Source organism: Vipera ursinii, assembly GCF_947247035.1.
Source record: "Vipera ursinii genome assembly, chromosome: 16".
Lineage (NCBI taxonomy): Eukaryota > Metazoa > Chordata > Lepidosauria > Squamata > Viperidae > Vipera > Vipera ursinii.
In genome coordinates this window covers 5,170,220-5,186,340 of record NC_139529.1, presented here as the reverse complement: position 1 = coordinate 5,186,340, position 16,121 = coordinate 5,170,220, and the positions used below count along the sequence as shown (strand labels likewise).

The following is a 16,121-nucleotide window of genomic DNA, read 5'->3' as shown; positions in this document are numbered from 1 at the left end:
TCGTTGGCAAGCCGAGAAGTGACATTTGTCACGCCAGCAAAACTCTGCTTCGCAACTTGACACCTGCCCGGAACAATCATTTAGGAAGGTAGACTCTTGACTCCAATAGATTTGGAATTTTACTATAAAGACGTTGGTTGCAGGAAAGTGAGGCAGGATCTGAAGTTCCCGCTCACTGATACAAGGAGTCAAACCCAACCTTCCCCATCCCACCCCCCATCCCCCACCCCCAGCGTCCAGTCCGCTACCACCCAACCCGGGATCGCCACGATCTTGTAGGAAACGGGGGTGTTTAGGCTGCTGGAATTTCACACCCAGGGCATGCCGCCTTGAAGATGCCCGGCGTAACATACAGACAGCTCTGTTCTTCACGTGTCAGCTCCATGTCCCCATTTCCCACTGGTAGAGACACAGGTGTGGATTGCCCCAAAGGCCTGTCGCTTCCCCTTTGATGGCAACGACACCAGCAAGGCGCCAGAACCAACAGTGGAGACCCTGATGGACTCAGAGTTTCCTCCTTATCCCTTTTGACCTTGAGATGGCGCACTGTGATCCCGCCTTCGTTTCTGATGTTTTCTTTTGTTTGGGGGAAAACCCCAGCCCTTCTGCGGTGGACTTCAGTTCCCAGACCCCTCCCTCCATCCGTCCATCCTGCTGTGTGGCACGATGGGATTGGAAGATTGGATAGAGCAGGGGCAGCGGGGGGGTTGGTTAGTTTTGAGCCTTCCCAAATTGAAATTCCAAATTTGAATCCCACCGACCGTGTTTTATAGCTCCACCCATCCGTTTATGGAGAGGAAGCCTTTAAGATCCTCGCTTAAGAAGGTTAACATTTGCCTCTTCAACTTTCTTTTAATTCTCGCCCCCGCCCCTTAAAAACCCCTCAAGGTAGCCACTTAAAACATCTCTTGTTTTTATTCTGGACATAACGACAGCACTGTTTGCAAAAACAGGCAGTCTTAAAACTGCCAAAGGGGGTTGTCTTGACCCCTGCCTGCCTCCTCTCCTCCTTTCAGACCAACGAGAACATGGAGATCACAAGCGGCTTGCAGTCTGAACAGCATGTGAAGAAGCAGCTGGCTAAAAAATTGGAGGAGCTTCAGGAGAAGCTGTTGGACTTTAAGGAGAAGGCAAGGCTTATTGCACTTCTTGGGTCCAGTCTAGTCTGGCTCCTCTGTTTTTATCCTTTTTTTTTTTTTGCAAAGGGGGGGTGGTTCTTGATTTGGGGGTTAGGCTGCCTAGTTCAGCTTTCCGACAAGAATTTGGAACTCCTTGACTGTCAAACCATCAGTCTCCGAAGCACCGTGGTTTGCTTGTCACCGCGATCCTCAAATCTTGACCGGTGTTCCTCAGCGTTGGCCCCTTTAAGAGAGGTGGACTTCAACTCCCAGAATTCCAGGGTGGCTGGGAAACTCTGGGAGTCGAAGTCCACCGGTCTTAAAAGTTGCCAAGGTTGAGAAACTCGTAGATTTTGGGGGAAGCGATATTAATCCGCTTCTTAAAGATGAAAAGAGCCTTGGTGGAGCAGTGGGCTAATGCCTCCTTAAGTAACACCAGCTGCCTGCAATTAGTGCAGGTTCGAGTCCCACCAGGCTCAAGGTTGACTCAGCCTTCCATCCTTCTGAGGTAGGTAAAATGAGGACCCAGATTGTTGGGGGCAATAAGCTGACTTTGTAAAAATGCCACTGGGGGGCCTAATAAGCAGGCATATACATAGAATGAAGGCTATTGCTAAGCACATTGATTTGTGCTTTAAATTGTAAGCCGCTCTGAGTCTTCGGAGAAGGGCGGGATATAAATGGGATTAAAAAAACACGAATGAGATGCTGTCAGACTGGGGAGAATTTATTTATTTATTTTGGTGGAGCGGGGTGAGAAGCTTGGGAAGGCAATACGTCCTCCTCCATCAGGTTTAAGCTTGACCCTAGTCAGTGATGGCGAACCTTTTAGAGATCGAGTGCCCAAACCGCAACCCAAAACACACTTATTTATCGCAAAGTGCCAGGGCTGCATCAGCATTGTGGTGCCCTCGGGGTGTTTGTGTGTGTGTGTGTGTGTGTGTGTGGCAGGGAGGCGTCTCTGAGTGCCGCCTCTGGCACACAAAAAACGGGGGTGCAAAAATGGGCCACCATGTGCAAGGTGTAAAAACCATGCCGTGGGGTGCAGATACAAGGCACTGCACCACACAAGAACGGGGCAGGGCTAGTGAGTATAACGCAGGCACTATCCCCGCCCCATTTGTGGCCCCCGTGCGCGCATGCACACATGCAAAATGCTTCCTCCTCCCTTTTCTTCCAGTCCACCAATCGACAGTGGTTGGTGACCTCTGCTCTACCACCTCTACTCGAGCTTCGCCTCCTTTGTGCTGGGCGGGGCTCCTGCTCCAGGCAGTGGTGGCATCCTGATGGACCTGCTGCTGGCGGCGGCGGCGGCATGGGTGCCAACAGAGAGGGCTCGTGAGTGCCGCCTCTGGCACGCGTGCCATAGGTTTGCCACCGCTGACCCTAGTGATGCTCTCAGGAAAGCTCCAACCCCCTATACATAGTTATGGGAGGTGCTGGAAAGGGGTTTTCTGGGACGAGATCTTCGCTTACTCGGTCTTGTTCCATCCAAGATGGCTGAGAAGACCCACGAAGCTCAGGAGCTGCAGGAGCAGAGGGATCAGTATTTGGCTCACCTCCAGCAATACACCGCAGCCTATCAGCAACTGACTGCCGAGAAGGAGGAGCTACACAAACAGTACCTCCTGCAGACCCAGCTCATGGACCGTCTGCAGCACGAGGAAGTCCAAGGCAAGGTGAACGCCGAGATGCACTTCAAAGAGCTTCAGAAAGCGAAGGTGAGCATTTGACCTGGGGAATTCTCTTTTGGGAAAGCCGACAGATAGCTCTGGCTAGCACTGATGATGTTACCCCGTTGGGTCACGAAACGTCTGCAAGAAAACAAGCCAGCTCAGAGAGCACCAAAGAGCTCCACAGTACCGCCTCTTCCTCCTCTTCTTCCTCCCTCCTCTCCACAAACACCACTCCCTTCTAGCACTGATGATGTTACCTAGTTGGGTCATGAAAGGTCAAGCAAGCTCAGAGAGCACCAAGCTCCTCCCTCTCCAGAAACCCCACTCTCTTCATTCCGTTACTGAGTTGCAAGTATTTAAAATTGAAGAAGGTGGGAGCTTCTTCCTGGTCCATGGAATTTATCCTGGCAAAGATAATCCAGTTATCATAACGCAAGAGAATGCTTGTAGCTCAGGATTAAAATGGGGCGTTCTTGGTGCTCTCTGAGCTGGTTTTCTTGCAGACCTTGCATGACCCAACTAGCTAACATCATCAGAACAAGAAGGGGGTGGGGTGTGTGGGAGGAGGAGGAGAACGACTGTGGGGTCCTTGGTGGTCTCTGAGCTTGAGAGTTTCCTTGAAAATGTATCACTAGCTAACTGGGCAACGGCATCAGTGCTAGAAGGGTTTGCTCTCTCTCCCTTCTTGCCCTGATGCCGTTCCCTAGTTGGGTCATGAAACGTCTACAAGAAAACCACCCAGCTCAGAGAGCACCAGGGACCCTCATCTAAGCTTGCGTCATCCAGATTCTGCCCCAAGCAGAAGCTGATGGTTGTGAAGGGTCAATGTCCTGCTTCTGACAAATGCAGTCCTTCAAAGAACTTCAAGGCATCGTTTACCTTAAAGAATCTTTTTATTATACTCCAATCTTTTCATTATACTCGCACAGCTTCAGCTCTTACATATTAGAAGCCAAGATCTGAATTCTCCTCCCCTGAACACATCGTATCAAACACAATTCCCTCCCTTAATTTAACAGTCATAAATCACATTCTCCAATTAGTTTAAACTGCAAACTGCCCTTCCTGCTTAACAACCCGCCAAATTCTTATCTTCTCTTATTACAGTCTTGAGATACCTTCTCCCTACTTCCCCCCCACACCAGTGTCCACTAATTCTAGCTGTAAAAATAATATACAAGTTAGCTACATCTCCCTATGTTGTCAAGCAAGAACATCCAATGTTAGCACCATTGACACAGTCAACGTATCTTCACACGACTCTCTCCCATCTCAGGGTGCCACCGATCAGGGAATGTCGATTGGTGGCCCCCAGGGGGAGATCCTTCTCTGTGGGCGCTCCGGAGCTGTGGAACCAGCTACCGGTAGAGCTCCGGATGGCGCCCGATCTTCGCTCCTTTCGCCGCGACCTCAAGACGTTTCTGTTTGTACAAGCCGGCCTAGCCTGATGGGGATTGGTGGGGTTTTTTAATTTTTTGTTTTAATTTTAAATTGTTGTTTTAGAATTTTATTCCAACTGTTTTAATATGGGCAATTATTTAATCTTGTTTTAACGTTTGTATGTAGTATTTTATTCTGCCCTGTGAACCGCCCTGAGTCCTCAGGGAGAAGGGCGGTATATAAATATTATTAAATTAAATTAAATTAAATCTTTTCTTCGGCACCAAGGATATTACTCGGACTTTGCCAGCCACCATCTCCAGTAGAATGTCGAGCACGAAGGGGACGTATCCGAGGAAGGGCTGCTAGGTTGGAAAAAAGCTGGCTCTGGTGAAAACGGGAGAGATCAGGAATTCTTAAGATTTCTCCTGGATCCATGCTAAGCTGAGCGGTCCCTAAGAAAGGCCTTCTTGTTCCCTCTTGACAGAAAAGCCTGGAGTCCTTTTCCGAAGAGAACAAGGAGCTCCAAGCTCAGGTCAGCCAACTCATGGCCGAACTGGACGAAAGAATGCTGCCGAGGGCTCAAGGTGACCGGGGATTGGGAAATTGGAGGGGAGGCCGGGACCGGCGGATCCCCAGCTTGTGGTGGGGGGGGGGGAGAATTCCCTGACAACTGTCCCTTGTCTCTTTTGCAGGGGATGGGGTGGAAGCCGCTGAGTTTGTAGACTCGCGGACGTCTCAGCTCAGCATTCCGGAGGATTTCGAGAGCAAGGAGGAAATGGTGAGTCTCTCGCGTTCTCCTCCCTTGCTTCGATTGCAGGACTGCGGGAGGGTGGGAGAGTGCGGCGGTCCTCGAGGTCGCCACAGGTCATAAGTTGGCCTTTTTTCCGAAGCGTTCATCGCTTCGGCCGTTAAACGAAGGCTCGCAAGTCGAGGGCAGGAGAGCCGTGAGAACAGCTGAGCTGCAAGGGAGCAATTGGTCCTCAATTCCCGCTGCCTTTCCGCTCCCGGAGGGCCGCCAGAGTTTGAATTTTCAAAATGCGGCTGTGCCGTCCCGCTAAAATCGCTCAGCTTTCCTTCCCAGGTAGCTTTCTTGACCTCCGCCGTGTCCCAAGCGGAGGGCGAGCGCGAAGAGATGAGACAGCAGCTGGCGGAAAAGAAAGGGCAGTGCAGACAGCTCTTGCAGCAAGTAGCGGCCCTCAAGAAGGAGCAGCAGCTGCAGCTCACGTCCACAGGAGGTAAGAGACCCACACTTAAAAGAGGGAGATCCCCTGTTAGGACTGTGTCTGTTGCCTAACTGGTTGGGTTGGCAATATATAAACCAAGACTGTATGGTTGCAGTTAAAGCTGTAATGTATACCTTTAATAGTGAATGCACTGCGCTATACTTTCTGCTGATTGGTCAGCAATGTCCCTAATGGCCATAAGAGGGAGCTAGAGACACGGCTTCTCTCTCTCTGTTACAATTCATGTCTCTCTGCTGTTGATTACTGTGGTTTGTTTTGCTACTGTATGCAGAACCTGAAGAACTGTGATTAATGTGTTTTGACTTACTGCCTGGTAAGACGACTCTGTAGTGGGTAATCCTTGGACTGTTGCTATCGGCTATACTTTAAGTATCTGTGTATGACCTGGACTGTTTCTTGGACTGTGCTATTACTTTATCCTACAAGTAAACTCTTTACACAACTCGGTGTATCTGTGTGGTTGCTGTGCACAATTCATTACTCTCACAATCCTGTTTTTCCATGCAAACTCTTGTGTTTTTTTTTTACGAGTAGCTCTGCACATCCTTTTCACACACCCCCACCCTCCACTGACTTGCCTCCGCGGTTTGGCAAGGGCCCTGTGTTCCTCTGCCTGCCGCCTCTCACGCTCTGCGTCTTGCCCTTTCAGGCTCCGATGCCGATTCGGTTCCGGGAGAGGTTCATGAAGCCTTAAAAAGTGCCATGGAGAAGCTGCAGGTGAGCTGCGGGGGACCCTTGAAAGGATCGTTGGCGTTACGGTAACTCGGATCCGTGGTGCTCTCCAAGCTGGGTGGTTTTCTTGCAGACGTTTCCTGACCCAACTAGGGAACGGCATCAGGGCTAGAGGAGAGACGGAGCAAACCCTGCACCTTTCGAGCACTGATGCTGTTGCCTAGTTTGGTCATGAAATGTTTTCAAGAAAACGAGCTCGGAGACCACCAAGGAGCCCACATTCCTCCTCCTCCTCCTCCTCCTCCCCCCTGCAAGCCCCACTTCCTTCTAGCACTGATGCTGTTACCTAGTTGGGTCATGAAACGTTTTGAAGAAAACGAGCTCAGAGAGCATCAAGGACCCCACAGTCCTCCTCTTCCTCCTCTCTGCAAAGTCCACTCTCTCCTAGCACTGATGATGTTACCTAGTTTGGGTCATGAAATGTCCGCAAGAAAACAAGCAAGCTGAGAGAACACCAAGGTCCCCACAGTCGTCGTCCTCCTCCTTCTCCTCCTCCTCCTTTCCAGAAACCCAACTCACTTCTAGCACTGATGATGTTACCTAGTTGGGTCATGAAATGTCCGCAAGCTGAGAGAACACCAAGGACCCCACAATCCTCCTCCTCCTCTTCTCTGTCTCCTCTTCCTCCTCCTCCTCCTCTTCTCTGTCTCCTCCTCCTCCTCCCACACACCCCACTCCTTTCTAGTTCTGATGATGTTGCCTAGTTGGGTCATGAGACGTCTGTAAAAAAAACCACCCAGCTCAGAGGGCGCCAAGAACTTCACAAGTTCAACCTTGAGCTACCGATATTCTCTTCTGTTAGGATAACTGAATTATCTTTGCCGGGATACATTCCAGGTGCCAGAAGGACCTGGCAACAACTCAGTAACTGTCAGGTACCCTGTTACCTTTCAAGAGGCTCCAGGTCTCTGCTTGAAGACCCATTTTGAATATCTCTGGCCTGTTTCTCACTGGAAGCAATGGAAGCCCTTCTCTCTTGACTCATCTCCTCAAGAGAAGCTCCCATGAAAACAGCTTCCTAACTAACATACTTTGGGTGAAGATGCTTTGAGAATAATCCTTTCGGGGCAGCCCTGTCAGGAGGATTGTGGCTGTCTTTCTCCCCCTCCCTCCTCCTCCCCCTCCCCAATTTCACCCATGTAATCTTGCCTGCTTCACTAGCTCCGATTCACGGATCTGATGCGGGAGAAGGCGGAGCTGAGAGAGCGTGTGGAAGAACTGGAACACCACTGTATCCAGCTGTCCGGAGAAACGGACACCATAGGTAAGGCTGTCCCCGTCGTGTCTGTGATTGTGTTAGCCGTTACTCAATCTTGCGTTATCCTTGGGCCTTACCCAACAAAATGAAATTCGACGGTTAAAAAAGTAAGGTTCTACATTTAGGCAAGATGGAAAAAAAAACAGGTGTAGTATAGGTGGTACCTTGCTCAATAGTAGCAACTGTGAGAGGGATCTTGGGAGTCCTAGTAGACAATTACTTAAATAGAAGCCAGACAACAGAAGCCAGCAGTGTGCAGCAGTTGCCAAAAAAAGCCAACGCAGTCCTAGGCTGCGTTAACAAAGGGACTAGAATCAAGATCACATGATGTGGTAGTACCGCTTTATAGTGCCTTGGTACGGCCACACTTGGAATACGGCATCCAGTTTTGGTCACCACGATGTAAAAAAGATATTGAGACTAGAAAGAGTACAGAGAAGAGCAACAAAGATGATCAGGGGACCGGAGGCTAAAACATATAAGGAACGGCGGCTGGAATTGGGTATGTCTAGTTTTAATGAAGAGAAGGGCGAGGGGGGACATGATAGCCGTGTTCCAATATCTCAGGGGTTGCCCCAAAGAAGAGGGAGTCAAGCAATTTTCCAAAGCACCTTCTGAAGGCAGGACAAGAAACAATGGATGAAAACTCATCAAGGAGAGAAGCAACCTAGAACTAAGGAGGAATTTCCTGACAGAACAATTAACCAGTGGAACAACCTGCCTCCAGAAGCTGTGAACGCTCCCAACACTGGAAGTTTTTAAGAAGAGACTGGACAGCCATTTGTCCGAAATGGTCTAGGGCAGGGCTAGGCAACTGTGGCTCTTTTATGACTCGTGGACTTCAACTCCCAGAATTCCTGAGCCGGCATGGAGGAAACTTTGGCCCCCTCATGACTCGTGGACTTCAACTCCCAAAATTCCTGAGCCAGCATGGCTCAGCTTGGAAACCTCTCCCTTTCCCCTCAGCCCAGCTGGCTCAGGAATTCTGGGAGTTGAAGTCCACAAGTCATAAAAAAGCCAAGGTTGCCTGCCTACCCCTGGTCTAGGGGCTTCGTGCCTGAGCAGGGGGTTGGACTAGACCTCCAAGGTCACTTCCAGCTCTTGTTAAAAAGTGACGTTGGTATCGGTGAAAGGAACCCCACAGCTCTCGGCTTCAGTATATTTCTTCTCCTAACCTTGCAGGCGAATACATTGCCCTGTACCAGAGTCAACGGGCCATTCTCAAACAACGCCATCGGGAGAAAGAAGAATACATCAACCGGCTGGCTCAAGACAAGGAGGACATGAAGGTCAGCCCCAAAATCCGCTTTCCTGGCTGTCCAAAACAGGATTCGACCCTTTAAGTTGGGCCCAGCCCAGGTGGGACCCCAGACTGGGCCCATTCCACCATTTGCAAAAGCATCGTGTCTCCGTTTTAGGCTATGTACAATAACCTCTGGGGTCTTTGCTTTGAAGAGCTGGCCTGCCTAGCGGAGATGTTAGTTCCTTTTGAGTTGTGTGTGACTGTGTATATCTCTGGAGGTTCTGAGTCCTCCGGGCCGTGGTTGTCCCCAAAGTGCTTTTTTTCCTTCACGAGGCAACTGGACTTTCTTGTTTGGCTGTTGAAGAGGTTTCACTTCTCATCCCAGAAGCTTCTTCAGCTCGGACTGGATGGTGGGGAAACGGGAGGATTTATATTCGCAGCAGACCCAGGGCAGAAAACATCCGGCAGAAAGCGCAGCGCCACAACGCGGCCCTCTCGGCGGTGCCAAGAAGGCTCCACGCCCATTTGCACCGCTCGGGTGACCCCGAGGATGCAGGTAAAACTCCAAGTGGCCTCAACGACTCTCCAAAAGAAGGCAAATGTCCCATCTGTCTACGAGGAGTATAAATCCTTCCGTGCTGTCAGAGCTGAAGAAGCTTCTGGGATGAGGAGCGAAACTTCTTCAGAGGAACACATGGAGGTCCAGTTGCCTCGTATCGTCGTTGTGTATGTGGGCGGTGCCTACTGTTACTGTATTTCTGCTCCTAGTCTGAATAAGAACAAAAATCCTCTGTTCCTTTCCCCAAGTAGCTTGTCGAGCGTCTTAGCCTGGTGCCAAGAGAAACAGGACAGACAGACAGACAGTGAAGCTGAAGACTCAGGAGGACTAGCCCCTTCACATTTGTAGCTTAGCTACAGGAAGTGGGGGGAGGGGAAATGTGCTTTCTTCGCGGAGGAAGCTTTTCGTGGGCTGCTGCTTTCCATTTTCCCCGTTAGGTCCTTTTTTTGTTGCAGATGAAGCTGCTGGAGCTGCACGAACTGGTCATGCGGTTGGTGGGCGAGCGTAATGACTGGTACACCAAATACATGATGGCGACACAGACGGGGGACGCTGGCGCCAAGGCGGACGGCGCCTTCGAATCGGATGCTTCCAAGGTGGCAGGTGAGAGGCAACAAACTGGGGAAGGGGGGGGAAGGATTCCTTTTAAGGGGCCATCCTGGTAAAGGCCCTGTTGTAGACCCCACCACCACCTATATATCTGAATTTGTGTCCCTCCCCTTCCTCATCCTGCCCGGTCGTTACGACCTGGCTGGGGAATTCTGGGAGCTTGAAGCCCGCACATCTCAAAGCGGCTAAGGTTGAGAAGTACGCATCCTCGACTCCACGACAGTTCGTTCAAACGTTACGACGTCACTGGGGGGAAATGGGGGGATTTGTGAACTGTCTTGCCCACTTAACGACCGTTGTGCCATCCCCGCATTCGATATTCAGATGCTCGGCAACCGGTTTCTATTTATGACGGTTCGCAGGCTCCCCCTTTTGTGAGCTTTTGTTGAGCCAAGTCTGTGGGGGTGCGGGATTCGCTTCGCCACCGGGTTACTGATTGAACAACTGCAGGGATCCGCTGGCAGGAAAGGCCTTAAAAAAAGATGGGGCAAGATGTCTCACTTAGCAACGTCAGTTCTGGCCATCCCTGTACGACACCGCTGAAGCCCCCTTTCCCCCCCCCTCCTCCCCTTCTGCCTTCCAGACCTGAGAGAAGTGAGCCTGGCGGACGAGCCAGAAGCGGACGCCGTAGCTTCCCATTCCCACCCATCCCACAGCGACCCCAAGAGTCCCCAGCCCAGTCCTCAAGACCCCACGGCCCAGCAGATCCTGCAGCTTCTCCGCGAGATCCAGAACCCGCAGAATCGGACGGGACCCCTTTCGGAATCGCCCTGTATTCCCTTTTTCTATCGGGTGGATGAAAACGATGAAGTGAAGCTCCTGGTGCTGTAGCCCCTCGGGAGGGGGCGTTGAGGGCTCCAGAGGGGTCGTGCGGAGGGGGCGGGGGTCTGCCTCGAGGGCAGGCCCGGGTGGGCTAAGCTTCGTGCCGGCTGCGAATCCCGCGGTCCTCCAGTAAAGCTCAAGAGGTTTACGCCACCGTTAGTTCCTCCCATTCACAGCCTGTGAATTGGAATTCTCCCCACCACGCTGGCTTCCGGCCTTCTTTGGATCGGATCTTTCCGCTCTTCTTCCTCCAAAGCCTTCCCCTTTTTTCTTGCATGATCGTTTTCCCGCCCCATATCCCACAAACCACCCATCCTGGCCTTTCCCTCCCAAGGGATTAGCTGGCTTTCGCCTTTCTTAGCCCAAACGCCGTCTCTTCCCCCCGCCCCAAATTCCTCGTGTTTCCTTTAAACACCATTCGGATGGGCTCCAGGTTCCTTTGAGCTGGACGGTTTGCAGCGGAGGGGGTTAAAAGCTGCATTTTTAAAAAAAAATAATAACTGGAGGTGGAGGGTTGTATTTATTTTTTTGTGAGATACAGAAGCCGAGCTGGGATAAAAAGCGAACAGACTTCGGGCCTCGATTCAAGCTCTCTCTTGTGTCTTCTCTTTTTTCTCCCGGCTTGAGCCAAGGTTATTTCCACCGTCTAGGAATTCCTAAATATATTTTGATTGTTGTCGGTTTCTCTCCTCTCCATCCCTGAGCCCATAGGCGGGGCTAGACGGAAGAACTCACTTGTGAAAGAGTGTAAAAGAAGTGAATCGGTTTGGTGAAAGTTGGCGGTGACTTGGTGTGCTTGGCACAAAATCCCGTTTTAGAAGGGACAACGGCACGTGCGTTAAGGAAAAGATTTGGGAGGTGGCCTAACGGCCCGGGTTTTTTTAGGTCAGATTCTGCTCCCGGGGATGAGACACCCCCTCCCTGCGAAGTTGTGTTTTGCACAGGTTTTCCTCCTGGGAGAGCTGAAAGAGTCGGACCTTAAAGCACAGAGGGAATTCGAAAACTAAAAGAAGCTTCCGCTCCAGTTTTCTAGCAAAACCGCACGTTGACTCCCCATGTTCTTCCAGGCTGTAAAACAGAAGGAACTGGACCGCACAAAACGAGAACACCCAGAAAACCAATTTTTCGACCGTCAGTGTTACTCATTCCCTCAGTGCGTTGGGGTCAGGAGGGTAGCGAAAATGGGGCGCGAGCCGCTGTTGGCACAAGTGTACATATTGTATCTGTAATATTTTGTATATACCTTGAAGAATAATAATAATAAGAGTGAGAATAAGCCGCTGCTGGCATTCTGCAGCTGCCGGAAGGCTACGCTTATAACCTTGTATGATATTTAAAAAAACAAAAAAACAATAACTTTAGTTGAGGTGGGAGGGGCGAAGCAGAGCAGGAATCCGATTTACTGTAGAATATTATTCCATATTTATTAGGTGTGGGGGGTTTCCGGGGAATGTGAAAAAGCAAAGCCAAGAGTGCCCACTTTTGCGTTCTGTGGCGGAGAGAAAATATATCCTGTTACAAACTTGGGTCTTTCTGAATAAATCTGTTTCACTTCATTCAACGTTGCACGTTCTTCTGCAAAAGCATTGGGGTGTGTGGGGGGGTGTTTGTTGTCTGCCCAACAAGTTTTTCGAGCACGGTCTGCTGTCTTGCTACAGATAATCCTCGACTTAGTGCCCATTTGAAGTTACGACAGCATTGAAAAAAGTGACTTTGGCCTTTTTTGACTGTGTGTGTGTGTGTGTGTGTGTGTGTGTGTGTGTGTTAACATAACCACCTTAGTGTTTTGTAAACAGCGTCCGGGTTTATATTTAAAAAACAGTAACAATTAGTTTTAATAATTCTACCGTCCACATAGCAGCTTTGCTTGATTTTCTCTTCCAATAACATTCCCGTTTGCCAGCCTTGCATTAACACAATTATTGTTTTGATAAGTAACAAAACAGATAAGTAACAAACAGACGTTTTTCTAATATTTCTGCAGGTAATCACATCAGTATGAAGCTTCTTTTCTAACCGATCGTCCCTTGTCATAGATCCTGTTTACAAAATTCTTATTTAGGGTTGTTTTCTCCGCAGCGTTCAAAACATTCTCACCGCTTCAGATTTTCTCAAAGTTAATTACCCTTAGGTATTTAAGTCTTTTTCCTCATATAGGCCCGCCCAACACTTTTACCTTTCTCATGTCTTTAAAAAAAAGAGAGAGAGAAGAAAAAGAAATAAGGTAGTATACTAGTTAAAATACGGCTAATGTACATTTATATCCAGAATTTTTCTCTTCTTTTTAACCATATTGAAACATGTTTAATCTTTAAATGTTCCATTTAACAAATCCAATGATCTAATCTTTTAGATCTATTCAAAACAGTTTTTAATCCATTAAAGTTTTCTCAAGATCAATTACAAGCCAAGGCGCAATGGGGGAAGTCGGGTTCATTTAACAACTGGATTACTAATTTATTAACCTCAGGGATTCCCTTAACCCACCAGGGCAAGAAAGGTCGTAAAACCAGGCAATACTCACTGTAAAAAAAATACCTCACTTAACCACAGAAATTTTGGTCATAAGTCTAGAACTACCTGCATCGTTTTAAAAAAAAATCGCAACAAATGTAAGTGTGGGAAAGAAAAATGCTATTTGTGTTCATACATTCTCCCAGTGTGCCCCACTTGGAGGTTTAAAGAACAGCCTGTTCTTTCAGTTGTGTTACTTAAAAGTTGTGAAATTGCTTTCGTTGTGTGTTTGGCTGCTGCACGAGATGCGGCAAGATGTTCTTCTTCAAGACGGGCTCCGGCGTCGTTTCGGCTTCTGTCCTTTCGGCAAAAGGAAGTACTGAGAAAGAAAATGTCGGTTTAACTCACTGAAATACGAGCTGAGCTAAACCCGAGTTGATTCAGATTGATCCTGGGTCCTTGCAACCCTTTTCACTTTGCAATCTGGCTTATTATATGTAGGTTCCCCCTTATTGGCGTTCACACAACCGGCTTGGCCCGGTTGCCCAGTTAAACCGCTTTCTAAAGATTATACGATGTATTACCTGGAATCTTACAAACCTAAGTTGAAACTATCCGAGTTTGTCTTCTGGAACAACCAGGCCTGTTGCGTGAAATGTGTTGCAAATCAAGTTTAGGTAAAGGTTCCCCCGCACATGCGTGCTAGTCGTTTCCGACTCTAGGGGCCGGTGCTCATCTCCGTTTCAAAGCCGAAGAGCCAGCGCTTGTCCGAGGACGTTTCCGTGGTCATGTGGCCGGCATGACTAGACGCCAAAGGCGCACGGAACGCTGTTACCTTCCCACCGTAGCAGTCCCTATTTTTCTACTTGCATTTTTACGTGCTTTCGAACTGCTAGGTTGGCAGAAGCTGGGACAAGTAACAGGCACTCACTCTGCTACGTGGCACTCGGGATTCGACCCGCCAAACCGCTGACCTTCTGATCGACAAGCTCAGCGTCCTAACCCACTGAGCCACTGCGTCCCTTAAATCAATAATAAATAATAAAGTGTGTTAGATCCCTGACGTGTCTTGCAGCGAAGACTCCCCGTCAAATATGACATGCAAAAGAACCGAAAGAGGATTTTATTGAAAGTACGACATCCCTCTGTTATACAGAAATAATTTATTTCAGCCAGTGAACAGAAGATGACAGATCACACTTGGCATTACAAGTACTACCAGGACTGCAAAAAATCACCCACCATTTGGGTTACATTACATTTTTATTAGGTACTCGTGTGCGTGTATGTGTGTTACACGCGCGCACACATACGCAGAAACACACATTCTTCCTACTCAAGTATTGGCTAAAATCAACAATGGAGGCATTTAAAGGCTTTAAAACATCTGGACACCATATAGATTTAGATCTTTATATATATATATATTTATATAGATATTTATAGATATTTATATCACAGTAAAGATGTGTTTCATTACTACAATATAACTCATTGGCTTTGTTTAAAGTTCCTTTTAAGCAACCAGGAAGAAGGGGGGGGGGAAAGGGGGAATCACTAGAATTGTATCTGATATGTGCAAGCCACAAGCTACGACGACAAAGCTGTGGGTTTTTTCCATATTTTTTTTTAAAAAAAGATGTGCATTCGGTCATTCCAGGGCAGGACAGCTAAGAGGCAGATAAAGGACGGATGATCAGGGTTACATGTCAAACGAAGCCTTGGGACTTTCCGGACGAGAAGTACTAGCTTTGCTAGGCCGGCTGGAATTTAAAAAGAAGAAGAAGAAAAAAAAAGAGGAACAAAAGAAGAAGGAAAGGATAGGGGGAGGAATGAAAGAATTAAAACAATAGTTAAAACACAGAAAGGAACAGACGTCAAAACTCAACTCAAAACCACTCGGAATCAAGGAAGGTACGGTAAATTGGAAGCGGGGTTGACTTGAAAGCGGCTGGCTTTTGGAAGGACAGGAAAAAGGGCAGACTTTTTTCCCCCACATTTATTCCTAAATAGGTAGGTCACACCCCGCTGCCGAGGGATGTCAAACTTAGCCTTGAAAATGTCTCTCTTTTTTTCTTTTCTTTTTTTTGTCTGTAATGAAATACGTATATCCTGCATGCAAAGGAAGCAAGTGGAATCACCAGAACACTCAAAAGACATCAACACATTTTTTTTTGAAGAGGTCCTTGTTTTGTTTTTTGTCAGAAGCAAAGCTCATAAAACATTTACACCGCAAGCTCTCCCTCTTTTTTTTCTTATTTATTTATTTTGGAAATATCAGCTGGTTCGTTTTGGCTGAGGAGGAACTAGATTAAGCTTCGGTCTCTTAATCGGACGTTCTCTGTAAGAGGTCCTCTCAGAAGGCTAGCTGAAGCCACCAAAGTCTCTTGAGCTCCTTGTTGGGTCTCTCCGAGAATGGAGGGCGACCTCTGAACTTTTCAATCCATCTGATAAGATCCTCCGGAAGTCTGCATCATCCAGGAAGCCCTCCCTGGCCACCAAGTCAGTTGGCCCTGCTTGAAAAAAAGGGATCAGCCCCCACGGCTGCACTTTGAATCAATCCCACTTGTCAAGAACACGAAAGCATTCCAGTCCGGTTTCTCCAGTCCAGTGTGGTCCTCAAAGAGTTTCCAGCACAAGACCCAAGTGTTTCCGTGTCTACTACAGTAAGGGGACAAAATGGACTACGTTGCTACGGGTTAGGGCTACAGCTGACCCAGGTGCTCCCGTAAGTCTACGCTCCGGAGAACTCAACGGCATTCACAATTCATGCCCTTCAACTAGGACTACTCTAGGCTCACAAGCAATACGGACGCACAAAAGAAGACAAAGTGGTCAATCACTAAACGAGCATTTTTTTGTTTTTTTAACCACATGGAGGAAGGGGCAGAGGAGCCGAGGAGATGCCTCGGGCGGATTCTGGGTTGACAACGAGTCGAGGGAAACCCAGGCAGGGGGAGTTTTGTCACTAGCTGTCTACAGGCCTTGGGTTATAAATCTAAGAGGGAAGATTCAGCTGATCG

At 48.6% G+C, this 16,121-nt stretch overlaps 2 protein-coding genes across 12 annotated transcripts in view; one reads left to right on the top strand and one right to left on the bottom strand.

Moving 5' to 3' along the window:
• GOLGA2 (golgin A2) overlaps window positions 1–12,200 on the top strand; it is a 35,345-nt gene extending 23,145 nt beyond the window's left edge. For 7 of the 11 annotated variants that reach the window (XM_083375065.1, XM_083375063.1, XM_083375064.1 and 4 more), the window contains 10 exons: window positions 1,017–1,130; window positions 2,615–2,839; window positions 4,662–4,761; window positions 4,870–4,959; window positions 5,263–5,412; window positions 6,071–6,138; window positions 7,315–7,417; window positions 8,594–8,700; window positions 9,669–9,816; window positions 10,406–12,200. In XM_083375065.1, coding sequence (XP_083231191.1) covers window positions 1,017–1,130; window positions 2,615–2,839; window positions 4,662–4,761; window positions 4,870–4,959; window positions 5,263–5,412; window positions 6,071–6,138; window positions 7,315–7,417; window positions 8,594–8,700; window positions 9,669–9,816; window positions 10,406–10,653 — 1,353 coding nt within the window. In that variant the 3' untranslated portion in view covers window positions 10,654–12,200. The other 4 variants (XM_083375058.1, XR_014493909.1, XR_014493910.1 and 1 more) reach the window with 4 other exon arrangements.
• A 2,532-nt stretch (window positions 12,201–14,732) lies between these two features.
• DNM1 (dynamin 1) overlaps window positions 14,733–16,121 on the bottom strand; it is a gene marked incomplete at its 5' end in the record, with an annotated part of 59,764 nt that continues 58,375 nt past the window's right edge. The window contains one exon of the mRNA XM_083374869.1: window positions 14,733–14,861. Coding sequence (XP_083230995.1) covers window positions 14,801–14,861 — 61 coding nt within the window. The 3' untranslated portion in view covers window positions 14,733–14,800. The remainder of the gene's footprint in view (window positions 14,862–16,121) is intronic.